A 27,483-nucleotide genomic window follows, 5' to 3' on the forward strand; every position below is an offset into this window, starting at 1 on the left:
TCTTAGGAGGAGGTCACTAGTCTGAACCTCCACTGATGCTTAGGACTGGGGCGCCAGGAGTTCCAGTGCTCTTGGGTAGATTACACCTACAAGCATGACCTAAGTCCGCACGAGGACTGGCAGGTGTGGCTGCGATCTGTGGCCCAGACATGTGGACTCAGGAGTTAAAAATGCCAACCGGCCCCAGCACGCAGGGCTCCCGGTTCTGGGCATGTAGCCAGTCCCGAGCTCACGTAACCACGGGGCAGAGAGCCAGGGCCACGGACTTGATCTAGAACCACAAGATGAGACCACTACTGGGGTCAGCCAGGCAACGCTGACAAACCTTCTGAGAGCTCGCCACATGCACAACGTCGCGGCCAGGCTCGGGCACACTTTGCGATAATGGGACCAAAACCTCTGTGTCTCAAACAGGTGGTTCCATGGTCCATCTGGAGTTCAAAAGGTCTGATTTAGAAATTCATTTATATGACAGTTTCACAAAAGCATGTAAACATCAATCTATTTATATATTCCGTGGGTCACCTTTATCAGAGCGAAAGTGGCAATTGTTCTAGAAATTGTGAACCATGAGGTTATCAAAGAGCCTGGAGGCAGCATCAGAGGAGGAAGCCAACCATGGTTCCAGCATCTTATGTGTGCGGCCACATGTTCTCCTGTGATCCTCAGAAGGCCCACGAGGCTGGTGTTATTGCCCCTAATTTATATGTACGAAGATCAGAACCCTAAGGTTCAGAACTTCTGGAACAATGACCAGAAATAGGAGAACGGCCACACAGCTGGCAGTGGCTAGGCCAGGCCCCCTGACTCTGCGTGACTGAAGCCCCTGGCCTTTCACTACAACACCCATCTTCCCCAATGGGTAGCCACAGGAACAGAACTGAAATTGGGCCTAAAACAGAAGGTAAGAATCATTAGCATTTGTTTGCCAGGTTTTCTTTGGAGAATGTGAATTCCTAATGGGACCCTTTGTCTGCAGGCTCATGTTGTGTCCCTTTCTCCTTTTCTTTATGCTTCAGTCTTTCAGTTCCTTGAAGGATTTGTGTTCCACCCCAGGGCCTTTGTACATGCTGTTCCCTCACGTGTGATTAGAGCCCAGGCCCTTTTCCTCTGCGGGATTTAACTTCCTTGTCAGTTAGAGAAAGGACTATAACTTTCTATGAGCCTGTGGTTGATATGCCAAGAGCTCTCAGGTCACGTTATCTTCTCATTCACGCAAACCAAAAAGCTCCTAGGACGTTCCCAAGTGTATTTAATCCGCATTCTGGGTGGGATGCTGAGATTCCCCCCACCCCCTCCAGAGTGGCCCCAAGGGCAGGCAAGGGCATTCCCTATAGCACGATGGTGGCCCACCGGGCTTTCCCCAGGCCCCACTAGCTCCCTGCCCAGCTCTGCCTCCCAGGTCTCTTCCTACCCCTGAGAAGGAAGCTTTCCATCCATTTCACCTCCCTTCTTCCAATCCTTGAAGGCTCCCAGGCCCACTGCCATTGTCACTGGTTCTTGGGGGCAGGAGACAGGAAGGCGGCTGGTTAATATTCCAAATTAACTCCACTTACAGATCTGTCTGCATTCTGAGGATTTCTCCTTCCTCCTTTTCTTGGTTTTCATCTTTTCTGAAATTATGGTAAAAATAAATAGATGTGTGTTGTGTGATTATGTACTTAATTAATTTAAGAGACAGTGCGAGCAACGGAGGGGCAGAGGGAGCAGAGGGAGAGAGAGACTCTTAAGCAGGCCCCATACTCGGAGCAGAGCCGCCCATCCCACAACCGGGGGGGCCGCGAGCATGACCTACGCTGAAATCGGGAGTCCGATGCTTAATCCACGGAGCCACCCAGGCGCCCCATAATGTGTGTGTTGTTTTAAGCTTTTCCTTGGAGAAACCCGAAGCCCCGGCTTTTACTGGTGTGGAAAAACCTGAAAGCCTGAGAACTCACCTGCGGGGTGCAGACCACAGTCCCAAGAGCCCCTGCACACCTGCTCAGGGGCCGGACGGAGCCCTCCTTCCCCGGCACGCCCCTCTCCCCACTTCCTCTCTTCCCCTCCTTCACAGAGTCCTACTGAACTAGAAGTTTCTGGGAGCCCCAGGAGGATGAGGTCTCTGGGCCTCCCTGGGTAACCGCACTCCTCGAACACTCCAGGCAAGAGGCCACCTCCCCGGGAAGCACTCCCTGACCCCGCAGCGCGCACACGTCTCGCCGGCCGCCTTGGGAGCCCCAGCCCCAGCGAGGCCAGCCACCCCTGGTGACTTTCCTCCCCCCCGGGTTCTGGCTGGTTTGGCCAGGCCGCCCTAGGTGCTCAGTTAATGTTTGGCGCCCGAATGAAAGGACCACGTGCTCTGGAAGGCGCCTCCCAGGGAACCTCCGGGTTTGCTCCCCTCCGGGACGCCCCGGGGGCGGCACCGAGCCCGCGGTGTAACTGCCGCGCCGCGCCAACCCCGAGCTTCGTAAAGCGCGTCGGGTCCCCCTCGCCCCCTCCTCGTCCCCCTCCGCCCGGGGCGGCCCACGTGCCCCCCCCCCCCGCCCCCCCAAGTCGTGTGACAGCCGGGCCCCCGCGAGGGTTCCCGGGATCCGGGGTCCCCCGCGGAGAGGGCGCGGCGCCGCCCCCGGGGGGGCGGGGAGGTGGGGGGGGGGTCCGCGGGAGCCGGGCTGCGGCGCGCGGCGGCGGAGCCGGGTCCCCCGCGCAGGGGCAGTGCTCTCGGGCCCGGGGCCCGCCCGCCTCCCGCCGGCGCTCCCGGCCTTTCCCATCCGGCCCGCGACGCTCCGCCCGCCCCGTCCCACATGACACCGCCTCCGCCGCAAACTTTTTCCTCCCCATCCTGTCGCGGCTCGAAAGGAATGGAAAATGGCGGCCTAGGCGCGGAGTTTCCTGGCCCGGCGGCGGCGGCTCTCGCGGCGGCGCCATGACGCGCTGGGTGCCCACCAAGAGAGAGGAGAAATACGGCGTGGGTGAGCTCCGGCGCCCCACTTCGCGCCGCGCCCGCCCCGGCCTGCCCGCGCCGCGCGCTCCGGAGGGGGGGGGGGGGGACGGCGGGGCGCGGCGGGCGGGGGCGCCGGAGCCTGTTGCCGCCGGCCCGGCCCGAGCGCCCGGCGTCCCTCCCCCCCCCGCCCCCACTCCGGAGCGCGGGGCCGAGCAGGGCCGGGGACACGCGGGCGAGCGGGGTCGCCCCCCCCCCCCCCCCCCCCGCCCCGAGCCCCGCCATCCAGGTCCCGGGCGGGCTCCCCGTGGCGGAGCCTGCCAGCCTCCCGGGCCGCCCGAGCTGGGAGCGCGTCCCGCCCGCGGCCCGAAGCCCTGGGGGTGGGCGGGCCGGGCCGCCCCGGGGGTCATTGTTCTGCGGCGCCTTCCCGCCGCTGGGGTGAAGTTGCGTGCGCGGTGCGGGGTCTGCAGCCGCGGGCGGCCGGGCGGTTGCGAGTTGCAGGGAGCGATCCCGGCGAAGAGTTGTGCTCTCCCGGTGGGAAGTGGCGCGCGCGCGCGCGCGCCCCGGCCGGGCCGGGCGCCCTGCCCGCCGCTTGGTGGCCCTGTGGCCCGGGGCGTGCGGGACCCTCGGAGCGGAGCGGCCGGCCGAGCGCTTCGGCGTCCCCGGGCTCGGGGAGCGGGAGGCGAAGGGCGGGACTGTGTTGGCTCCGCCGCTCTTTGTCGTTTCCTGAGGGGAGTGTGGTGGTGATGGGGGGGGGGGGGTGGGTGGGGAGAGTCGGGTTGCAAGTTTACGTTTCGGACCGAGTGAGTACACATTCCAGAGAGTGAGGCTTTCCTTAAAGGCAGAACCAACGGACCCCAGCCCCCGCTGCGCTCTGCTGCCCTGCTCTCCGGGGCTTTGCAGCCTGGCTGCCGGGCTCTTGCCCACCTCTGGCTGGAGTCTGGGCCCAGGCTGCTCTCCGCGATCCCAGACCCCGGAGCTTCCCGGTTTTCAGTGTGATTTTCCTCCTGCGCCTTTACCGCCTCCGTCACGCAGGCTAGGCTCTGCCTGACTTGTAAGGCCTTTTGTGACCTTGGCCTCGTCTCCGCGGGCCAGGTTGTGCCCTCCTGGGGCTCCTGCTCCCGCAGCCCGCAGGCCCCCTTGCTGCCCCTGAGCCTTCGCAGTGCGGTGCCCGCTCCCAGGGCTGGTCTGCTCCAGACCTCCCCCTTTGACTTTGGGAAGACCAGGGGGTGGCCCTAGCCCTCACCGTTCTTTCTTTTTTTGTGATTCCAGTGGCTCACCTTTGCTAGATGTCAGTGGTGTGGCAGGGGAGCTCTTTGGGGACCGCTGCGGTGGGAACAGCCCTGAGACAGTCCTAGGTCCGCTTGGCCCACACTGGTCTTGTTCCACATGCTGGGCTGGGGGTCCTTCTTGCCTCAGGACCACTGTCTGTGGCTGAGCTGTCTTCCCACTCCATTTTCAGAGAAGAGGAAGCTGGGGCTCAGCCGTGGGCACAGAGGTCAACGACAGAGGTGGGCTAAAGGGCCCTGGGACCTGAGCGTGGAGACCGCACCCTGGGTGCCTCCCTGTGGTTTCCTCGCAGGTGTCCTGATAGAAACGTCCCTGTCTGCCTGCAGCTCTCGAGGGAGGTGTGGGGTGCACTTTCTGGCTGGAACTGCTTCAGGGGTGGTGGCGGTAGGGGTCCTGGCTGTGGAGAGCCGGCCGGGGGTGTGTGCGTGAGGAGTGCACTGAGGACTGGAACGCACCGGGGACAGATCGAGGAGGGGCTGGGGCCCTGGGGCCAGGCCGGAGGCCAGCAGGGGAGCAGGACCACCGACGGCCCTGTGGAGGCAGGGAACAGCGCCACCCGTGATCCACCCCCAGTCCTGGCAGGGGTTCTGCTGTCACTCCCACCTGACTGAGGCAGAGAGAACATGCATGCTCGCACCGTTAGTAAGTGCCGTATCTGGGGTTGGAACCTGGCTCTGGAGTTCACGCCGTGGTCCCACCGAGCGCAAGGAGATGGGGAGGAGCTTCTCTTCGGAACACTACTTTTTGAGATCCCTGGACACCTCTTGTTGGCTCCCAGCGTGACCAGGGTGACCTCACGGTGTCCGGGAGGACACTGTACATGTGGCACCTGTTGAGTTGCTAGGCTGTCTAGTTTGGAGAAGATCAAAGGGAGCATCCAGCGACCCAGTGAGCAGGGTCTCCTCGCTGGGGTGCTGGCCAGAACGTGGCTGTGTCCCTTCCCATTAGCTCACACACTTTCCAGAAGCTTAGCTAGCCCTCACTGTGGTGACTTCTGTCCGCACGCCTTTGGCTCATACTGTGATTTTAAGAAAAGTCTGTGTTGGAAAGTTGCCAGGGAAGGAAGGTGTCCTGGACGGTTTTGCCAGGCAATTCTAGGAATAGTGGGAATGGCCGTTAGGCGGAGGAGAAAGCGGCCGCGCTCCGTAGTTTCAGCGGGTGAAGCCTGTTCCGCGTTACAAGGAGCTTTAAATAACTAGAGCCCCTCCAGGCAAACTCCGGATCCTGGACAGAAGGAAGGGTGTGCATGCGCACAGCCAGGTCAGCCTGGGCTGTCCGCTGTTCCAGGGGTTGGCAGTGGAGGGTCCCACTGGTTCCCAGGGGAAGGGAAGATAGATGTCTTGCGGGGCAGGGATTCATTCCCATTAGCTAATTGGCTGTTTCCTCCCAAGGGAAAATTACTGGCCGTCCCCCTTACCAACCACAGTGTTTTTTGGGGGAGCCTAACAACAGGGCTGTGTTTCCTTGGAGGGCTCTGGCGGGTCGTGGGTGGGCCTTGCTTTCACTCCAGCCACTGCCTTGGCGGGATGAATGAATCACGAGGGGAAAGAAAATGATAAAACTCCATCTCATTTGGAAACATGAATCACAGCTCATTGTTTGCAAGTACTTGGAATCTGTTAGAAGCATTGTTTGCAAATGAGCCACTTGGGTTATTTATTTATTTTATAAAAATGGGGAAAAGAGTAAACAGCTGATCTGCTGCTTGCTCAGCAAGGCAGGCTATGCTGGTTTGTCCCCACCTCCCCCTTTTATTCCAGTGGGGCTTGGGGTTGCCTCCAGGAAATTTACCAGCCTGTTAAGGTCTCCTCCTAGGCTTGAATTTGGTGGGTCAGTGCTCACGGATCTGGTTTATTAACACAGGCATGAAATCCAGCCTAGTCACACTGAGGGGTTGGGCCGGATCAACTTTTCCATCTTGCCCCAGCTAGGCAGAGTCTTAGGCTTAGTGCCGGTCAAGCTGTTCCTATGGACCCTGTTCCTGAGATGAGGTGGAAAGATGCAGCATGTCCTAGAACCACACCCGAGGGTGGTGTGCTCACCTTTCTCGAAGACGGTGTGAGAGGCAGACTAATGGCCCCCCAAAATGTCCATGCCCTAATCCCCAGAACCTGTAAGTGTGTGACATGGCAGAAAGGGCTTTGCAGCGGTGGGCCCCCAAAGCAGAGAACTTTCCCTGGCTGCTCACAGAAGAGCGGGGTCAGAGGTTCCCAGGCTGGGAAGGGCCAGCACAGTTGCTGGCCCTGAGATGTAGGGCCCCACTTGCAAGGGCCAGAGAAAGCCCGGGAGCTCAGCCTCAGCGCCTCTCCCCCCGTCCCCCCACGTGGCCACCAGCAAGGAGCCGGGGACCTCAGGCCTGTAGTCACACCTGGATTCTGCCAGCACCCTGAACGAGCCTGGAAACAGATCCCTCCCTGAGCTTCCCAGGAGAGCCCCGCTGGCCAACAGCTGGACGAGTCGCTGGGTTGATCTTGGAAAGCTGCGAGATTATCCCCGTGGTCCATTCTGAGGGTGGGGTCGTTCCCTAGGGCAGCGACAGAAAACTTGCGGAGGTGGGGCGGAGAGCTCTTGGGGAGAGTACGGTTCTCGTTCAAGCCTTCAACTGTGTTATGTTTGGGAGACTAAACACCAGTGGACCCAAGTGTGGGCACTTCATTCTGGCCTCTTGTACGGACAGCTCACAAGGGGGATGTGGGGATTCGGGCTGCAAACACCTCTAACTCCTGGCTCTTGTTAAATAAGTGGCCCTTAGGCAAATTACTCACCTTCCTTAGCCTCTGTTTCCCCACCTGGAAGGTGGGCCGGGAGCTAAGCCTGCCTACCACAAAGACCAGGAACGTTCTTGTTAGATGATGTTAGCAGAGCAGGGGGCAGCACCATGTATGAGATAAGCCAAGCACTCAATGGGGTGTTGCTTTTATTTTTTATTTAATAAAGTGCAGTTCAGAAATGTAGTGGTTTTCTGTTTGGATTTGACAGACACGGTGGCTAGAAGAATACTTTTCTGCCAAAGTTGATTTCTTAATGGTGTGTTTTGCCCCTGTATTGGGGGAAAGCAACATTCGCTTGGTGTTGGGGAACATGACTTGTGTGTATTTAGATTAGTTCTGAGTGATGATAATTGCTAGGAATAGTGTAACATTAAATAAATTTGGGAGCCGGGGTTGCAGCGAGATCTCCTTTGTTATCTAGAGGAGTAAGCAAGCTGCTACTTGGGGGAAGAAAAATTAGATTTGATTGTAAGTAAATAGAAATGCAGACATTTTCATTCACTGGAGTTGCAGAAAAACCAAATTAGGGCATATTATATTTCTACAAATCTTATTTTACTTTGGAAACATAAAAATTTTAAATTTATTGTTGTGCCAGTGTTTGCTAGGATATCACGTCTTATCAGATTGTCTTAGGGTTTGTGAATAATTCCTTCACATGTTACCTTCCTTCCTTCCCTCCTTCAGTCCTTCCTTCCTCCTCTTTTTTCTTTTTTTTAATTTAATTTAATTTTTTGATTTTAATTTTTATTGTTTCCTCCTCTTTATTTCCTTTTTTAATTTCTTTTGTTTATTTTTTATTTTTATTATTTTTTCCTCCTCTTTATTTCTGCATTAAACTTTGTATTTTCAGGTAATTATAAGCACATACAGTTGTAAGAAACAATACAGAGATGGTGTACCTGAGTGGCTCTGTCGGTTAAGCATCCGACTCTTAATTTCAACTCAGGTCATGATCTCACGGTCCGTGGGATTGAACCCCACAGTGGACAGTGCAGAGCCTGCTTGGGACTCTCTCTCTCCCTCTCTCTCTGCCCCTGTCCCTGCCCTGCTTGTGTGTATGCCCCCCCACCCCCGCAAAATAAATAAATTTAAAAAAATAATATAGAGAGACCCCACATACTCATTACCAGTTTCCCTCAAGGTGACATCCGGCCACACTCCAGTGTCCTACCAGAGCCAGGATGTTGACATGGATGTAGGTCAGAGCATTGCCATCACCCCAAGGACCTCTCCTGTGTTCCTTTTAGAACCACACCCACCTCACCCCTCCCTTCTGCATAAACCCTGGCAACCAGTAACCTGTTCTCTATTTCTGTAGCTTTATCATTTCAAGAATGTTACATTAATGGAATCATATGAAATCTTTTTGGATTATTTTTTTTCCCCCCACACCGCACTGGCTGACCCACTGGCCACCACGTTCAGACTCTTCCTCAGGTCATCTGGGAGGTAAGCCCTGAGGATGGGACCCGGTGAAGGGTCAGAACTTGGAGTCTTAGCCGTGGTGCGACCACTCATCTTTGATGTGACCCGGAGCAAGTCTTTGAGCCTCTCTCAGTCGGTTCCACGTTTTCAAAGTGGATGATAATGGTTGGCCTTGTCTACAAGGTCAGGCTGATTCGGGAGGTTCACAGGAGCTGAAGACTTCAGGCACTTTCGTAACGTGGCTTATGCAAATAGTAGTAGCTGTTGTACCTAAGTTTGCTTTGATTTTTTTTCCAATATATGAAGTTTATTGTCAAATTGGTTTCCATACAACACCCAGTGCTCATCCCAAAAGGTGCCCTCCTCAATACCCATCCCCCACCCCCCCTCCCTCCCACCCCCCATCAACCCTCAGTTCTCAGTTTTTAAGAGTCTCTTATGCTTTGGCTCTCTCCCACTCTAACCTCTTTTTTTTTTTTTTTTTTTTTCCTTCCGCTCCCCCATGGGTTTCTGTTAAGTTTCTCAGGATCCACATAAGAGTGAAAACATATGGTATCTGATTAATGAGGTGGGAAGTGCTTTGGGACCGTCCCTCAAATCACCATGTAACGTATGTGGGGTAGTTTGCTGCCTTAACAGAGTAGCACCCTGAGCCGCTGAGACTCGCACGAGTTTCCTTCCTCAGTTCTGGAGGCTGGAAGTCCAGGATCAAGGTGTCGGCTGGCCAGGTTCCGTCTGAGGCCTCTCGTTGGTGTGTGGATGGATGGCTGTCCTCTCACTGTGTCCTCGCCCTCCATTATGTTTGTGTCTCCATCTTCTCATTGGATTAGGGCCCACCCTCATGACTTCATTCCCTTAGTCATCTCTTTATTATTTTTGAGCGTTTTATTTATTTTTGAGAGAGAGAGACAGAGACAGAGACAGTGTGAGCAGAGGAGGGTCAGAGAGAGACGGAGACCCAGAATCCTAAGCAGGTGCCAGCCTCTGAGCTGTTAGCACAGAGCCCAAAGCGGGGCTTGAACTCCTGGACTGTGAGATCATGACCTAAGCCAAAGTCGGACCCTTAACCCACTGAGCTACCCAGGTGCCCCTTAATCATCTCTTTAAAGACCCCATCTCCAGGGACAGGCCGGTGGCTCAGTCGATTTTGGCTCAGGTCATGATCTCAGGGTTGGTGGGATCTTGTGGGATTGAACCCCCACAGCACATGGAGCCTGCTTGGGATTCTCTCTCCCTTTCTCTCTACCCCTCCCCCACCTCAAAATAAATAAACTTTAAGGACCCTATCCCAAATGCATCCAAGTACATTCTGAGTTATGGGGGGGGGTAGAACTTCAGTGTTTGCATTTTGGGGGATATAACCTATAACGTGATTATCACAAGTAAGGCTTTTCCTGTGAATTTTCGTGATGTTTTGGTCACCACCACCTGAATGTTTTTTTTCTGTAAGGTCGTGGGTCCCAGTTCCTCGGGGGATACCTGGAAGGAGGGAGGTGGGTGTTGGGAGCTCACAATATGACACCCCCCCACCCTGGGCTCCCAGAATCTAATTGAAGGAATTGAATCGGTTTCAGTGTTCAGCTCTGGAAATTTCTTGTAATCGAATTAGTGACAGGATGATGCAATCAGGTAATCTGAGACCTGAACGGGAAGTTGAACAGGTTTCAAGTGTCGTCATTCACATGAGTGCACCTGGGGAACAGGGGGACAGCTCTTCCTCGGGGGCTGTCTCCTCCCACTCTCCCCGCTTGCGCTCACCTGCCTTCAGCATTCGAGGCGGAGACATGGGCTTGGACGGATTTCTAGTTTCTCATCGTTTGTCGTTTTGGAATGTGGGTAGGATGGCCAGGCTCCCTGTGGGTCTGGCATGCCAGTTGTCCGGTGATGGCAAGGAGCGCCTTTCGTACCGGCATTGCATAGTCGCTGTTGGCCCAGGGGAACAACTCCAGGGGGAGCGCTTCGCTTCGTAGGCCGCGCAGGTGGCTCTCCCGACCCAGGCACGCCATGCGCAGTCTGCAGAGGCCCTGGGCGGTCACGGGACTGCTTTGACTCCCGAGGGAGGAGGGGGACAAATGAAAGACGCCACGCTTCTTGACGATCAGCCGTGAGCACGGTGTTCGCGGGGCGCTCGGCAGCCGTCGGGTTACCTGCATGCACCTACACACGGGCACTCTCTCCTTTTTTAATTGTTTTTTTTAATGTTTATTTTTGAGAGAGACCGAGACAGAATGCGAGTGGGTTGGGGCAGAGAGAGAGAGAGAGAGAGAGGGAATCCGAAACAGGTTACAGGCTCCGAGCTGTCAGCACAGGGCCCGACACGGGGCTCGAACTCACAAACTGCGAGATCACGGCCTGAGCCGAAGTCGGACGCTCAACCACCCGGGCGCCCCATCTTCTTTTTTTAAAACCAGATGGTTTCTCCCCAGACGGATATCTGTCAGCTTGTGAAATGTGGGTGCCTCCAGGAGAACGAGGTGTTTTCTTTCAGCGTGTGGCATGCGCCCAAAACATCACAGACTGGGGGTCATAGAGATCTATCTCTGAATCTCAGCTCCCTATCTTGCTAGCCAAGTGACCTTGGGTGAGTTATTTACCGTAAGCCTGAGTTTCTCCCTTGTGAATTGGGGATGATACCATCCTCCTGGGGCGGTTCTGGGGATAAAGAGAGATAACCCTGCACAGACCTGGCCCCTGGTCTGTGCCCGGTAACAGTTTCTTTCACCCTTTATTGACTGTGTTGCCTGAGGCTGAATCTCTGCTTTATTCAGGCTCCCCCGCAGCCCCCGAGTCTGACTGCCACTAAAGCCACATGGGCTGTATTGCTTCTGCAGACCCTGCTTGTTGTAAGGGAGGGGTGAAGATGGGGAGAGGTGCTGAGTGGCTTCCCTGGAATGTTAGTGTTCGCTCTGAGGTCGTATCAGGGGTCCGAGTCCCGCCTGATCCCCAGAGGGACCAGATGAAGGGAGCCCGCTGAGGCTTACACGGATCAGTCTCTCACCAAAAACGTCTCTGGGAGTCCTCATCCTGGTGGGGTTTTCTGTTTCTGGTCGGAGTGTGCCTTTGCTCAGGAGTGCGATGCCCAATCTGCGTGCCGTCTTGAGTGATTTTGTTTAACTACCTTGCACATGTGAGGTGCACGCACTGTTAGGTGTAAGTGTAACTGTTGTGGTTTCTTTTCCGAATTAGGGTTGGCTGGCTGCTGTAACAAACAACCCCAACGTTTCCTTGGCTTCATACAACAAGAGTTTGTTATTCGTTTGTGTCACGGTCCAAGTGGCCGAAGGGGAGGGCTCAGGGGCTCTGCTGCCTCTAGTCGTCCAAGGACTCGGGCTCCTTCTGTCCTGGGGCTCTGCCCTCCACGAGGCTCCTGGTCTCCTCGCCTTTCAGCTCGTGGGTCGGGACAGGAGAAATGCAGGACAGTTCACGGGAGCTTTTCCTGCCTGCTCGGGCCGGAGGGCGGCACCCATCCCGGCACTCACATTCCTGTGCCTGGAGCTCGGTGCCTGGCCAGACCCAACAGCACACGGGGCGTGGAAATGCAGTCCCTGTCCCTGCAAGAAGAGGTTGTGCATGTCGGGGATCTCCTCTACATGCTGCTGTCAACACCCCCGTCCTAGCAGTCAGGAGTTAGGATGAGCCCTTTCGCATTATTGCCATCGAAGACAAAAGTTGTAAGTTGTCACATCGTTTTGTCCCAGAACGGATGTCCAGACCCCTGCAAAGACCCGAAGAGACACGAAGACGACAGGTGCTACCTTTTTCCTTGGCCTGTTTTCTGCTATTTACGTCCTGTAGCGTTCAGGAGGTCCTTCACTGTGGACCGAGCCCAGAGAGCACTCTTGACGGGGAGGGGGAGGTTGACCCGTGAGGATAAGTGAGGCTGCCTTCCAAACGAGTTCTCTTCACATCTGTTCACCATCCTAAAACATACGCAGCCCCCCCCCCCCAGGCCCCATTCCTGTATCTTCTGAATTCTTTTGGCCTCAGAAGGCGGGGTTCCTAAAGCCTGCTAATGATAAGAACTGTGTCTTTGTTTCTAAGTGTTGGCTTTTTGTTTATTAGAGTGGAATGTTTATAATTTGAAATAACCCTTGTCCTTATGACTCAGCAGGTACTGAAAAAAGCTATAAAGGCATAGCTGCAGTAACTTGAAGTCAGGTGGGGGAGTCAGAATGCCTGGAATCCAGGCCTGGGCGCCACTCTTGGGCCTTATCTACCATCCCCAGCCTCAGGCCCCTGGAGACGGGGAAATAGGAGCGCTCTGTTCCCCTCCTAGCTGTGCCTGGGGGGGCTAGCAAGGAGATGTCTGCCCCAGAACTTTCGGGAGGACCAAGTACTACTTTCTGTCATTTTCTCTTTCAGGAGGAGAAAGTTCCACTTGGTACTTGTTATTGATGTCAACTTGTTAACAGAGAAAAAAAACGCCATTTCTGGTGATGGTTTTAATCGCTTTCTCCTTGGAAAAGGGCAGTGTGGCGTCGTGAGCTTTACTTTTCCTCAAGTTTTCTAGTTTTTATTTTACTACTAGACAGGCTGTCTAGTTATTAATTAACATTGTGAGCCGCTGAGGGTTCTGTGTGAGCACTAGGCTGGGCGGTTGAACGGATGTGCGAGATGGATAGTGATGAAGGTGAGAGTGTCCCAGCATCGGGGAGCGGTGCGGTCTTATGAGCCACCAAGAAGTTAGAGGTAAAAGAGAACAATGCCTTCAAATAACAAACCAGTCTCCCTCCCTCCCTCCCTCCTTTCCTTCCTTCCCTCCTTCCTCCCTTCCTTCCCTCCTTCCTCCCTTCTTTCCCTCCTTCCTCCCTTCTTTCCCTCCTCCCTTCCTTCCCTCCTCCCTCCCTTCCTCCCTCCCTTCCTTCCCTCCTTCCTCCCTTCCTTCCCTCCTCCCTCCCTTCCTTCCTCCCTTCCTTCCTTCCTTCCTCCCTTCCCTCCCTTCGTTCCCTCCTTCCTCCCTTCCTTCCCTCCTCCCTTCCTTCCCTCCTCCCTCCCTCCCTTCCTTCCTTCCTTCCTTCCTTCCTTCCTTCCTTCCCTCCTTCCTTCCTCCCTTCCCTCCCTTTCTCCCTTCCCTCCTTCCTCCCTTCCTTCCCTCCTTCCTCCCTTCTTTCCCTCCTCCCTTCCTTCCCTCCTCCCTCCCTTCCTCCCTCCCTTCCTTCCCTCCTTCCTCCCTTCCTTCCCTCCTTCCTCCCTTCCTTCCCTCCTCCCTCCCTTCCTTCCTCCCTTCCTTCCTTCCTTCCTCCCTTCCCTCCCTTCGTTCCCTCCTTCCTCCCTTCCTTCCCTCCTCCCTTCCTTCCCTCCTCCCTCCCTTCCTTCCTTTCTTCCTTCCTTCCCTCCTTCCTTCCCTCCTTCCTTCCTCCCTTTCCTCCCTTTCTCCCTTCCCTCCTTCCTCCCTTCCTTCCCTCCTTCCTCCCTTCCTTCCCTCCTTCCTCCCTTCTTTCCCTCCTCCCTTCCTTCCCTCCTTCCTCCCTTCCTTCCTCCCTTCCTTCCTCCCTTCCTTCCTTCCTCCCCTTCCTCCCTTCCTTCCCTCCTCCCTCCCTTCCCTCCTTCCTTCCTTCCTTCCCTCCTTCCTTCCTTCCTTCCTTCCCTCCTTCCTTCCTCCCTTCCTTCCCTCCTCCCTCCCTTCTTTCCCTCCTCCCTTCCTTCCCTCCTCCCTTCCTTCCTTCCTTCCTCCCTTTCTTCCCTCCTCCCTCCCTTCCCTCCTTCCTCCCTTGCTTCCCTCCTTCCTCCCTTGCTTCCCTCCTTCCTCCCTTCCCTCCTCCCTCCCTTCCCTCCTCCCTCCCTTCCCTCCTCCCTCCTAGTTTGCTTGCCAGCTTTGCTCCTGGACCCTGGGGATGCGGAGCTGTCCTCCTGGGGCACATGTTGTGGTACAGTCAGCAATCCCTTACGTGAAGTTCTTGGGGCTGGCGGTGTTTGGAAAATTCAGGTTTGTCTCAGTGTGGAGAGGAAGACCGTCCCCTGCGCAGGGCTCAACGTGTGTGCGGAACGCGCCCTGGCAGATCTGGCGACACCCCGCAGTCAGACCTGTTGACAAGGGTGCAGGGAGTGTGTGGGCATCCCGGTGTGAGGGAGGCGACCTGTGGTTAGCCTCCTCTCTCCACCCAGACTCCGTTTTTGCCATTACGTGAATTACTGAAAACTCTGTGTTTTGGAGCTTTGGGAGATGCAGGGACACGGATGTGTTTGATTTTTTCGTGGCTAAATCAACATGTGGAATGTTTGTCCTCCCAGAGCGTGTTATCAGTCCTGGGCTCTTGGGTTCTCTGGTCAGAGTTCTCAGACTGTGGTGACCACTGCCTGCTCAGAAACCCTCTAAAAAGATGTCCTTCGTCGCCTTCTGGCCTCGTTTCCTCCTCTATTCCTATCCAGCTGGGTGCCTGGCTGGTCTCAGGTCACAGTCTGCGATTTGCCCATTCCTGCTTTAGCTCGTTAGGATTTATGCCCCTGCGTTGCGGGTCTGACCCTCCATCATCTCTGCCTCCGGACCCTTTCTAGAAGACACGGCCCCTCTGTTCCCAAGCCGGGCTGTGGGGACAAGTGTGTGTGAGGGCTGAGGGCCCAGCGGGAATGGCCCTGCGTCCCCAGGGCCTGGGAGTCCTGAGGCAGAAGGGGGCGTGAGGGAGGGGGGTGGAGAGAGCGCGGGCGGGGGGCAGGTGCAGCCCAGGGTCGGGGAGTCGGGGTCGAGGGGAGCTGATGGCGCTGTGGTTGTGCCTTCCTGATGGCATTAGCCCTGTGTCCCGAGGCAGATTCTGGGCCGATGTAGTGCGCGAGGGTCCCAAGCTGCCGTCCCTGAATCCGGACGAGCCCTGCCCGGCTCTGCCCAGTGGCGCTGGCGGTGCCCAGGAAGTGACCTGTCTGAGGCTCAGGACCTTCTTCCTGTGACTGTTCCGTGACGTCACTGCCGGGAGGTGACCTCCTGTGGCAGCTGCCCCGCCGCAGCCAGGACTAGCGCCAGGTCGGGGTGCATGCCTGGGGGACTCTGCAGCCCCTCTGGGCCTCGGTTGGCTCGCCGGTCGGCCGTGGGGAGTGGTAGTTGTTGCCTTGCGGAGCTGCTCGAGGATTAGATGAGCTGATTCATGTAAAGCTGGACTTCTGGCCCCGTGTACTGCTGACTTCCTGGGTTGGAGAGCCTCCGGTCGTGGGGGGCCGTCCTGGGCAGTGTTGGGGTGCTTGGCAGAATCCCTGGCCACCACCCGCCAGATCGCTCGGTTCTGAAAACCCAGAGAGCTGCTGACTCTTCTGTGGGAATCACTGGTTCGAGTGCAGGGGTGAAGCCTGACCCTTAGGCAACACCCACTGGCTGTTTGCTGTGGCCTCACGACAGAGTTACCCGGGAGGGCAGGCTGGAAACTTGCAGGACTGATGCCTGAAGGGTGTGCGTTGGGGAAGGGTGGGGGGGCTGAGGAAACCTAGGGTAGGGGTGCATGGGGGTCAGTTGTGTTTCTGCTCCTTTCTTTTTTTTTTAATTATTACTTTTTAAAACGTGTATTTACTTATTTTGAGAGAGAGAGACAGGGAGAGAGAGGGGGAATCCCAAGCAGACTCTACACCACCAGTGCAGAGCCTGATTTGGGGCTCGAACTCATGAACCGTTAAGATCATGACCTGAGCCAAAGTTGGGCGCTCAACGGACTGAACCTCGCAGCCGCCCTCTTCTCCTTTCTGAGAGACAAACAGCAGTTTTGGGGTCAGGTCCTGGGACAGACGTGCAGACTACGGGGGAGTTACGGACTCTCCCCACCTTTTTTCTAAGGAATACCATTCAGGCTTCCCTGAAGCCTCCAGAAATCTGGGAAATCAGGCATTTGTTCTCAGAGTTCTGTTTGCTGGAATGAAGGCACTTATCAAGACTCCTTTTCCCCCCTGAAAATAATAACTTATTTTCTTTAATATAATTGACTTTTCCAGGGGCAAATCATGATTTAGCAGGAGGGAAATGTGATTATTTTTCTTCCAAATTGCTGTCCTTCTATTAACTTCACAAGATTTATTTTCAAGTCCTTCTAGTGTCATGTGTGTTCCACTGCCCATTTTTCAAAGGCACCAAAGCATCTTGGTCCCCCAGGCACCGTGGCCAGGCTGCCACGGTTCTTCAGATTGTCCTTAGGGAGTGTTGCTTTGAGGGTCAGCCTGGAGAGGCCAAAGGAGGGAGAGGTGGGGATGGGGACCCATGCCGGGGACTCCCACCCACAGAAGGGATGGGACGCAGTCCGGCTGGCCAAGGGATGTCCGGTGGTATTTACCCAAGCTCTGATACAGTCAGCCCTGTGCGTTCTGGCAGGTGCCACAATGCCTTTGCATATGTTTTTGTCTCTGCCTGCAAATAACCTTTGTTTACCTTCCACCTGCCAAGCTTTCCTAGGCTCAGCTCAACTTGTGAACCTTTCTTGACTCACCCAGGCCGAATGAGGGCCCTCCCCCACGCCGCTGTCTGCAGTCCTGCCACATACAGTGACGGGAGCAGTGGGTGCACCTTACCCATGTCCCCTCCTGGACGGAGGGCCCCTGAGCACAAGGGCTGAGTTGTGTTCCTTTCTCTGTTCCCTGCACCTGCTGTGGTCCCTTGTGAATGAAGGCAGGACAGAGGGATTCCACCTCAGCCAAGCGTTGGGAGCTAACGTGACAGCTGCAAATCTGTTGGTGGACAGTCCCATCCCCGGGTGTGCGGCCCCTCCAGGATGCGTGGCAGAGTCGCTCAGGGATCCGGTGTGCGATTGGGTTAAATGGCCTTACAGCCCCCTCACCCCTGACTGTGGGTGGCTCCCCAAAAGGGCTCTGAACTGAACAAAAGTGGATGTCCGGTGCCGTGCTGCGGACAAGCTTGGTGACCAGGTAGCTTACGACACCTGTGGTCATGTATTCTCAGGTCACTGGGGTCATTGCTGGCATGTTTGTGACTCTGTTGTTCCTAGAACCTGCTCCCCGTGCTTCCCTCCTCTCAGCATTGATACAAAGCTGCTTCTCGAGTCTTTCCTTTTTTGTTATTGTTTACTTATTTTTAGAGAGAGGGAGAGAGAGAGAGAGCGCGCGTGCGCATGTGCACGAGCAGGGGAGGGGCAGAGAGAGAGAGGGAGAGAGAGAATCCCACGCGGGCTCCACTCTCCGTGCAGAGCCCGATGCAGGGCTCGGTCTCACAACGCTGGGATCACGACCTGAGCCAAAATCCCGAGTCAGAAGCTTAATCGACTGACCCACCCAGCTGCCCCTCAAGTCCTTCTTGATGTGATGCTCAGTCTGGCCGTTGGGGTTGAGTGCAGGGACTGGGGTAAACAGGAGGCAAGAGGAAGGAAAGCCCAGTTTGCAAAGGGAGATGGCAGGGCCAGTCCTGGTTCCAGGTCCTGGTGGTTGTGGAACTCCCGGCAGCCTCTGATCATCTGTCATGTGATGATCAGTCTTGCCGTCAGTCTCTGCTGCCCTGCGACATGGTGATGAAATGCCAGTGAAGTCAAAGTAGATCATATATACTGAAGTACTTTGTAATTACAGAGCAGTGAACAGCCAAAAGGAACAGTGAGACATTTTTGTTTAGAACAGAGATCTGTAGCCTTTTTCTGCAGGGGCCCAGATACAAATACCTTAGGCTTTGCAGGCCAGGAGGCAAAATAGAGGAAACTACATAGGTATTTATTTATATAACCATTAAAACAATGGAACCACCCAAAAGGGTAAAAATTAGAAGACAGTTTGACAGTTCCTCAAAGTGGTTTTTTTTTTTTTTTTTTTTTTTTTAACATTTGCTTATTTAATTTGAGAGAGAGAGACCGAGAGAATCCCAAGCAGGCTCCACACTGTCAGCACCGAGCTCGACTTGAGGCTTGATCTCAGGAATTGCAAGATCATGATCTGGGCCGAAATCAAGAGTCGGGGTTGCTTAATTGACTGAGCCACCCAGGTGCACCCCCCTTGTTTTTTTTAGAGAGAGCACAAGTGGGGTAGAGGGGCAGAGGGAAAGAGAGAGAGAATCTCAAGCAGGCTGCATGCTCAGCACAGAGCCCAATGTGGGGTTCGAACATGGGATCATGACCTGAGCCAGAATTGAGAGTCGAACGCTCAACTGGCTGCTCCCCCCGGGCACCTTACCCCGAAAAGTTTTTTTTTTTTTTTTAATTTTTTTTTTTTTAACGTTTATTTATTTTTGAGACAGAGCATGAACGGGGGAGGGTCAGAGAGAGGGAGACACAGAATCCGAAACAGGCTCCAGGCTCTGAGCTGTCAGCACAGAGCCCGACGCAGGGCTCGAACTCACAGACTGCGAGGTCATGACCTGAGCCGAAGTCGGCCGCTTCACCGACTGAGCCACCCAGGCGCCCCGTCCCCGAAAAGTTTTAAACACACAACTACCGTGTCACTCAGGGATTCCACTCCCATGTCTGTTCCCCAAAGAACTGAAAACAGGCATTCTGACAAGTCCTTGTACGTAAATGTTCACAACGGTATTGTTTACAGTACCTGAAAGATGGAGACCGTCCACCTGTCCGTCAGCAGACAGGTGCATAAGTAAAATATGGCTCCTCCATACAACGGAAGGCTGTTCAGCCATGAACATGAACAAAGCGCTGACACACAGTACGATATGGATGAACCTAGAAAACTTGATGCAGAGTGAAAGAAGCCAGTCACAGACGGACATACATCCCTTGATGCCCCGTATAGGAAACATGCAGAAGAGGCAAATCCGTAGACACAGAGAGCGGATTTACTGTACTGGCTGTCGGGGGCTGGGGGAAGGTGGGTGGGGGTTAATGGGGATGGGGTTTCCTTTTGGGGGCTGATGAAAATATTTTAGCACTGGAATCCACAGAATGGGTGGTTGCACGACGTTGCAAATGTACTAAATGCTACCAAATTGTACATTTACTTCCTTTATTTATATATTCATTTATTTTATTCCTACAACATTTCTATGAAGCGAGCACTAGTTTTGAGCTCTATGTTACGGAGACTGAAGGATAGCATTTTTCTTTTTTAACTCATTGCTTTCACCAATTCGTAGACTTTAAAATGGTTAATTTTACGTTACGTGGGTTTTACCTCATTAAAACAAATGGTGGAAACCATTCTTCGTTTACGGGCAGCGCAATGCCAGACTGTGGTGGGATTTGGTCTGCGGGCCGTGGTTTGCCAGCCCCTGGCTTAGAGTCTTATGATCTTTTCATTTTAGAGTAATGACTATTCTGTCTTAGTATTATGTACTAATTAGAAAGGAAGGGAAGCTGTGTGAAAGGGAGGAAGACATCAGGGTCTCTTAGGTTTCTCTAAATAATGTACCACTCAGAAATATCCACCCTTCCAAGCATATTTCTATGCCTGTGTCAAGTGTGGACAGAAAAATGGGAGATTCATGGACTCTTAAAGCTGAAAAGGCATTCAGCCGCCTGGCTTTTCTGATTGAGGCGTTGGGGGCGGTGGGAGCCGGGACCCTCTCTGGCACCCAGTCCAGAGTGTTCGTGAACTTGGGAGGCCTTTGAAATGCTCGGAGTGGGGGAGGGGCAGCGAACGTCCAGTGAAAGGTTAAAAAAAAAAAAAAGTGATTTAACAGAAATCCAATTCTTTAAGATTCCTGCCTCTTCAACCGTGTTGCCTCCAGTTGAACAGAAAATAAAATTTCCATTCTGCAGTTTATCTGACCAGCAGTGGGGACCAGATGTGGTCAAGGGCTCTAACATTTGTCTGCACGATTTCCCTCTTTTGATCTCTATGAATTATAGGCAGGCACTTAAAGGTGGGATTAGGGCGGAATGAGCCTTCAGAGTGAAAAATCTAAGTCCCTGGACGTGAAGGATTGGATGAAAGTGTTTCTTAAGGACAAACTTCTAATAACCGTGGCATACACAGTATTGCCTTAGCACCCCCTATTTTTCGAGTCGCTGTTTTATTTACCCGGCAGAGTTTGCTGCTTACCCGCAGGTGCGTGGTGTAGCTTCCCAGATTTTCTTTCAACGTGTCAGCCTGCAACGGTTTTTCTTTCTTTTTCAGCAGCGTATAGAATTTTCCCCGGGCTTCCGTTTTTATCACTGACCTGGTAATGATTCAGGTCGTGGTTGGGAGGGTAGCCCCGGCCCGAAGAAATGGGATAGTGGCGTGGAGCCTTGTTTATTCACGTTTCTCGTTCCGTACAGCCCGCCTTGCTGGGCAGCAGGCCTAATTCGCCTTCTGCTCATGTCCGAAAGTGCTTTTAATTCTGTGTATGTGTGTGCACGTGTAGTTAGAGGTGGGTGAGATCCCGTCTCTTCACTTCAGCCACTGGATTTCTTGATGTCTCTTCTCACCTCTCGGGGGATGCCTGGGGATGTTTCTAAAATACACACGGGGGCGCCTGGGTGGCTCGGTCGGTCAAGCGTCTGACTTCGGCTCAGGTCATGATCTCGCGGTCCGTGAGTTCGAACCCCGCGTCGGGCTCTGTGCTGACAGCTCAGAGCCTGGAGCCTGCTTCGGATTCTGTGTCTCCCTCTCTCTCTGCCCCTCCCCTGTTCATGCTCTGTCTCTCTCTGTCTCAAAAATAAATAAAACATTAAAAAAAAAATTTAAAATACACACGTTGCAGGGGCTCCTGGCTGGCTCAGTTGGTAGAGCATGCGACTCTTGATCTCAGAGTTGTGAGTTCAAGCCCCATGTTGGGCGTGAAGCCTGCTTAAAAAAAATGGTAAAAAAAAAATACAGTAAAACTTAGGTTGCGAGGAACTTGTTCTGTGAGTGTTCTGTAAGATGAACAAACATTTCTACTAAATTTTAACTTGACGGACAAGCGATGTCTTGCAATACGAGCAGGACGTGAGGCCGAAGGTCGCACAATCACAACTGAACCCAAGGTTCTTGAAATTCGCTTTGACATACTAGCGCTTTGGATTACAAGCGTGTTTCCGGAACGAATTATGCTGGCAAACCGAGGTTTCACTGTACACACGTTGCTGAGTGCACAGGTGCCTCCGTGTGGACAAATTCCTAACCTTGGGGGACAGCTGAGACCCAGATGGAATCACGCTATTAGAAAGCCTTTCCTGTGACGCCTCTAGAGCATGGAAGCTTCCGGTTGCTCCTTTCTGTGAGAAGACAGGAAGGCAGGGGGATACCTAGAACGTCAAGTAGAGATGATCCTTGATGATGGAATCAGCCTCCTTAACTGGCACTCTTGGGGAGTGAAACGAACATCTCTTGACGGCAGGCAGGGCGCCCGAGGAGCGCGGCCTGGCCACCCGCAGATGGCGACTTCGCCCTCGAGTGGTGACTGCGCCACGGGCCGGCTGATGGCACCCGTGGGGAGTTCTGTGACCGGCATAAAATACTGTGGCTGTTTCATCAGTGACCGGTGGCATGCACGGGACTGTGAAGGGCTGCTGAGGAACCAGCCCGGCCGAGGCTGGTGTGGTGGCCGAGGCGTGTCAGCTCAGGGCTGGTGCGGTGACTGCAGACTAAGCAACATGAAAGGAGGCGCCTGCCTGGGTGGCTCAGCAGGTTAAGTGCCTTGACTCTTGATTTCGGCTCAGGTCACGATCTCACGTTTTCACGGGTTCCAGCCCTGCGTCTGTCCGGCTCTGTGCTGACAGTGTGGAGCCTGCTGGGGGTTCTGTCTCTCCCTCTGTCTCTGTCCCTCCCCCCCCCCCCATCTCTCTCAAAATAAATAATAAAAAAATAAACAAAAATAAACCACATGCTGTGTGCTGTGTTTAGTGTGACGTCTGACCCCCGGTCACCCCTTGCACGCCACCACTGGCCACAGCAGGGACCGGAAAAGCCATCCCTGGTGCCAGAGCAACCCACGTGGTATACATCCGTCTCCCGTTGAAAAATCTGAAGATTAGAGCGCTTTTGAGTAGAAATCATTGGATTTCCGCATAAATTACTTGACATTCGTTCTCAAGGTTCAAAATTACTCACGAGCCTCAGTCTGAATCTAGATATCCAGGAAGAGTCGACAAAAGAAAAAAACAATGAAACTTTGAAAAACAACATTTTTGCATAAGTATTTGCATACATTTATACATGAACTTGAAGGGAAACACGGTTCCTTAGGACTACCTAATCTTGACTGGATCACTTAATAAATATTTTGTGATAGAGAATGGAGATGTTTTGGATTCAATTACAATCCCCTCCCCCCCAGGAAAGATAGATTGCAACCCCTGTGCCTCAGAATGTGACCTTATTAGATAGTTAGGGACACTGCAGATAGACTAGTTAAGATGAGGTCATACTGGATTGGAATAGGCCTTTACTTCAGTATGACTGTTGTCCTTATAAGAAGGAAGGAGGCACCTGAGAAGGAGGCCATGTCAGGACACAGGCAGAAGGTGAAAGTTAAGACTCTGCCATGAGTCACGGAGGCCCGGGGGCACCTGTGGCTACCGGGAGCCGGAAGAGGTTAGGAAAGATCTCCTAGAGGATCTTCCTGGGGAGCATGGCCTTGCCTGTGCACTGGTTTTGGACTTCTGGCCTCCAGCACTGGGAGGGAATAAGTTTCTGTTGTCATAAGCCACCACTTCAGCAGTCATTTGTCATGGCAGCCCGAGGACAGAGGATTAGGGCAGAAACGCATTTGAGGGACAGGTGACGAGGGCCAGTGGACAGAGAAGATTGTGAGGTTTTAGTGGCCCAGGAGACCCTGCATCCTACCCCTGTGCTGTGTCTCCATTCAGTGAGGAGGTCTCCTGACGCTCAGGTTGTGCTCCAGTATCTTTTAGTTTTTTTAGAAGATTTTATTATTATTATTATTTTAAGTTTATTTATTTTGAGAGAGAGAGATCGAGTGTGTGAGTCGGGGAGTGGCAGAGAGGGAGAGGGAGAGAGAGACAATCCCAAGCAGGGTCTGTGAGGCCAGTGGAGAGAGAGCCTGATGTGGGCTCGGACCCACGAACTGTGAGATCATGACCTGAGCTGAAGTCAGGTGCTTAACCGACTGAGCCACTCAGGTGCCCCTATTATTATTTTTTAAATTAAAGTGTATTTATTTATTTTGAGAGAGAGCGTGCATGTGCACAAGCAGGGGGAGGGCCAGAGAGAGAGAGAGAGAGAGAATCTCCATGCATGTAGGGCTCTAACTCACGAACCACAAGATTATGACCTGAGCCGAGATCATGAGTCGGACCCTTAACTGACTGAGCCACCCAGGCTCCTGTGTTGTCTTCTTAGAGGACTGTCTGGAGACTGAGGTGGTTAATCATGTGCCAGAAATGTGGTAATCTTAGTTGATGTTGGTCTTTCTTTGATCCACGCTTTTCCTTCAGTTTGGATTTGATATGAAGTTTATGGACCAGAACCAGGGGTAGACAGGAAGTGCTTAATTAACTGCTTAATTAACGTCCCTCCAAAGGGGTCAGGCAGTGGGATGTTCATTGGAGATTCTTGACTGGATCAACCTAATCTTGACTGGATCACTTAATAAATATTTTGTGATAGAGAATGGAGATGTTTTGGATTCAATTACAATCCCCTCCCCCCCCAGGAAAGATAGATTGCAACCCCTGTGCCCAATTTAGCAGTTAACTTTGTGGTTCGTAGATGAGTAGATGGTCTCTTTCTTTCCCTCCAAAGAGTATATCGGTGAATTACTTCTTTCCCTCCTTCATGCATTCACCGGCAGACACAGAGTCAGAGAGGCCTGCGTGGCTGATGTCCTAGGTGCGTCACTGGGTCCCATTCTGCCTGTCACTGGGGCCCCAGTGAAGAACAAGGCAGACTTGGTAGGTGCCCTTGGGTTGCCAACAGTCCAGTGGGAAAGACAGGCGTGGGACTGGGTAGTTACGTTGCTCGGAGTGAGTGTTCTCTTAGAGTGAGTGCACCTGCCATACAGGTGAGGGCTATCTGCCCATGGGCCAGTCTGGGAACGCCGTTCGGAGCAAGGATCGTTTATAGACACCTGCGGGGCTCCCAGAAAATAACCTGGGGAGTGTGTGTGTGTGTGTGTGGGGGCTCTCAGTAGAGGGAACTGTGCATCTGAGGTTTGGAGTTCAGATGAATGGCTTATTGGAGGAGGCCCTGAAAGAATAAAACATGCATAGAGTAAGGAGTCCCCGGATTCTGAATATAAAACCAGAGTGAAATGAAGGACTGAGAGCCCTCCAGGTTTCCTGGGGGGGTGTGTGCTGAGGGAGAGCGAGGGAGCATCAGACCCATTTCTCTGGTGTGCCCCACTCTGTGGCAGGCTTCGCCCTGGCTCTCAGCCCTGATTAATTCTGGAGAGCTGTGTCCTTGCTTGATGGCTGGGCCCTGTCCCCTGAGGGCCTCAGCAGAGCCCGCAGCCTGGCTTGTAAACTTGGCCGGCATTATTAAGTCTCCGGCTCCCAATTTAGCAGAAACTAAGGAGAAATGGGCTCTCTTGCTTCCATTTGTACGCGTTATTTTGCACAATTGCCGCACAGGCAGTGTTGCCCTGAGCCAGAGGCCTGATGTATTGAGTCTAGACTGGAATTACGGTTAAGTATTTAATCAGGTCACTTTCAGAAGCTTGGCCACGGGCATTGAATCTCTTGAGGCATTTTCATATGTCTTATTTGAGGACAGCATCTCTGTCCAGGAGGACTGCAGCAAAGAAAATGTGCTAACCGCGAAAGGGGACATTGCCTGGGGAGGCGGAGGGAACCGGGGCTCGCAGCCACATACAGATCTATCAGGTACAGATGAAAATCCATGCAAGTTTATATGTGTCCGAATTGATTCTGCAGCGCGTTGTCAGGTCCCGTTAGGGGCTGGATAGTCCCTGGCCTGGATCCCGGAGGGCTCAGGGACGGTTTGCAGTTGCACTGAACTCGGCCGGGGAGTCCTGACGGTATCCCTCACACGTTGTGAAGTAGCTAGAATCAACCTCATCCTCCATGCTGTGGTTTGCTCGTCTGTAAACTGTGGAGGATACTAGTTGCTGTGGCTTTGTGCTGCCGTGAATGGGAAGTCGACACCCAGGGCGTGTTATTCATTATATGCCTCCGTCAAGAGTCTTGTGGCGAAGAGTACCCTCCAGGGTGACAGTTGCAGGCTTGGGGACGCACAGTGCATGTGTGGGGACTGAGCAGGGTTCCTGGCTCAGTTGTCCGTGGTGGGCTGTCTGGGAGGGTTCCCCAGGGAGTCCCCTGGAGAGCCTGGGAGGATGCTAAGGATGGGGAAGGAAGCAGAGAGGCAAGGAGCCCCCAGGGGGCTCTGCCTGGGCTGCTGCGGGGAGAGAGGACAGTCCCCACTGCCAGGAGCTCGGAGCTCGCAGGCCCAGTTAGGGAGCGGGACCTTTGTCCAGAGAGCCCCAGGAGGGAGGAGCCACTGCAGGGTGGAGCAGGGGACATTTTCTGGCACATTGTAAGTTAACGAACCAGTTTGTACGATTTGCTAAAAAAAAGTAAAGCTTTGAGGCGACACGCATGCAACGCACAATCACGCGTTCTACGGTGGACGATTCGGTGGCATTTGGTACACGCACGGCCGGGCGCTGCCACCGCCCCCATCTGTTTCCAGAGCCCTGACGTCACTGCAAAGGAAAAGTCCCCACCCATCGAGTGGTTTGTCCCTGCTCCGTCTCGGGAGGCCCTGGCAACTGCCAGTCTGTGTTCTGTCTCCATGGATTTATCCCTTCTGGATATTTCACATAAATGGAATCAGACAACATATGGCCTTTGTTGTCTGGCTTCTTTTGCTTCAGCATAATGTCTTCCAGGTTCTTCCATGACGCGTAGCATGTGTTCAGTGTTTCACTCCTTTTTGTGGCCGAATAATATTCCATCGTGTGTACATACACACCACTTATTTTTTTTTTTTAATTTTTTTTAACGTTTTTATTTATTTTTGAGACAGAGAGAGATAGAGCATGAACGGGGGAGGGGCAGAGAGAGAGGGAGACACAGAATCGGAAGCAGGCTCCAGGCTCCGAGCCATCAGCCCAGAGCCCGACGCGGGGCTCGAACTCACGGACCGCGAGATCGTGACCTGAGCTGAAGTCGGACGCTTAACCGACTGAGCCACCCAGGCGCCCCTACACACAACTTACTTATCCGCTCAGCTGTTGATGGAAATTTGGATTGTTTCCACATGTGGGGGTATTGTGGGTAGTGGTGCTGGGAACGTTCACGGACGAGTGTTTGAACACCGGATTGAGTTCGTGTGGATACAGACCTAGGAGTGGCATTGTGGGGCCATGTGGTAATTTCCATGTTTCACTTTCCATGTTTCACCGTGTTGTGTGGTTCTGGGACATCACAGCGAAGGCTTGCTGAGCAAGAAAGGTGGATCTTCTCGCAGGGATGCGTTGCTGACGTCATGGAGTCATAGAGCCCAGAGGTCAGGTTTGGAGTTTGGTGTTCTCTTGGGCCAGTTAGCACACACACCCTGTTGAGTGAGGTCTTTGGGTCTTGCTGGAGCCCTGCACGTGCAGATGGTCCAGGAGCCCTGCTCTGCCGGGTGCTCTGGGAGTCAGCGTCTCTGGTATCCCCTGCAAGGCAGGAGTGGCCGTGGCTTCCGGTTCGTTGAAGGGGGAAAATGACTTGGGAGAAGGATGAGGGCAGTAGTGGGTCTCAGTTTTCACACCGCTGCGTAGAGTGGGTATGTCAGCCGAGTTCTGTGCACCTTCCGGTAGGAGGCAGGTGTCTCCCAGGCAGGTGTCCCTAGCACTCAGACTGTAAGAGAGAGAAGATGATGCCAGCGAAGGGGAGGAAGACTGCGCCCCACCTGCCCCATACTCTAGCTAGGTAACTTTGGGCGAGGTACAAGCCTCGGTGTCCTCATCTCTAGGCGGTGTGATTAGGAACCTGCCTCATAGGGTCACGGTAGGGACCATGTAAGCTAATGGATGTGAAGTACACGGACATCGCCTGCCACACGGTAAGCGTGATTGATTAACGGAGGCTCTTGTCTTAGCTTCCTGCCATAGTAGCAAACTGGGTGGCTTAAAACAACCGGAGTGTTCCCTCGGTCCTGGAGGCTGGAGGCCTGCCATCGAAGTGTTGCGGGTTCGTTCCTTCTGGAGGCTCAGAGGGAGTGTCTGTTCTTTGCCTCTCTCTTGGCCTCAGGTGGCTTCTGGGAATCCTTGACTTGTGGCCACCACACTCTAATCTCTGCCTCCTCCCTGGCTTGGTGTGCTTTCTGTGTCTCTGAGTCTCTGTGTCC

General features: G+C 53.8%; 1 protein-coding gene across 3 annotated transcripts in view; it reads left to right on the forward strand.

Moving 5' to 3' along the window:
* Window positions 1-2,718: 2,718 nt before the first annotated feature.
* The window catches only part of DOCK1 (dedicator of cytokinesis 1), a 524,611-nt gene continuing 499,846 nt past the window's right edge, over window positions 2,719-27,483 (forward strand). For all 3 annotated transcript variants that reach the window (XM_042961087.1, XM_042961088.1, XM_042961089.1), the window contains exon 1: window positions 2,719-2,948. In XM_042961087.1, the coding sequence (XP_042817021.1) occupies window positions 2,903-2,948 (46 nt within the window). In that variant the 5' untranslated portion in view covers window positions 2,719-2,902. The remainder of the gene's footprint in view (window positions 2,949-27,483) is intronic.

The sequence above is a fragment of the Panthera tigris genome, chromosome D2 (assembly GCF_018350195.1).
Source record: "Panthera tigris isolate Pti1 chromosome D2, P.tigris_Pti1_mat1.1, whole genome shotgun sequence".
Lineage (NCBI taxonomy): Eukaryota > Metazoa > Chordata > Mammalia > Carnivora > Felidae > Panthera > Panthera tigris.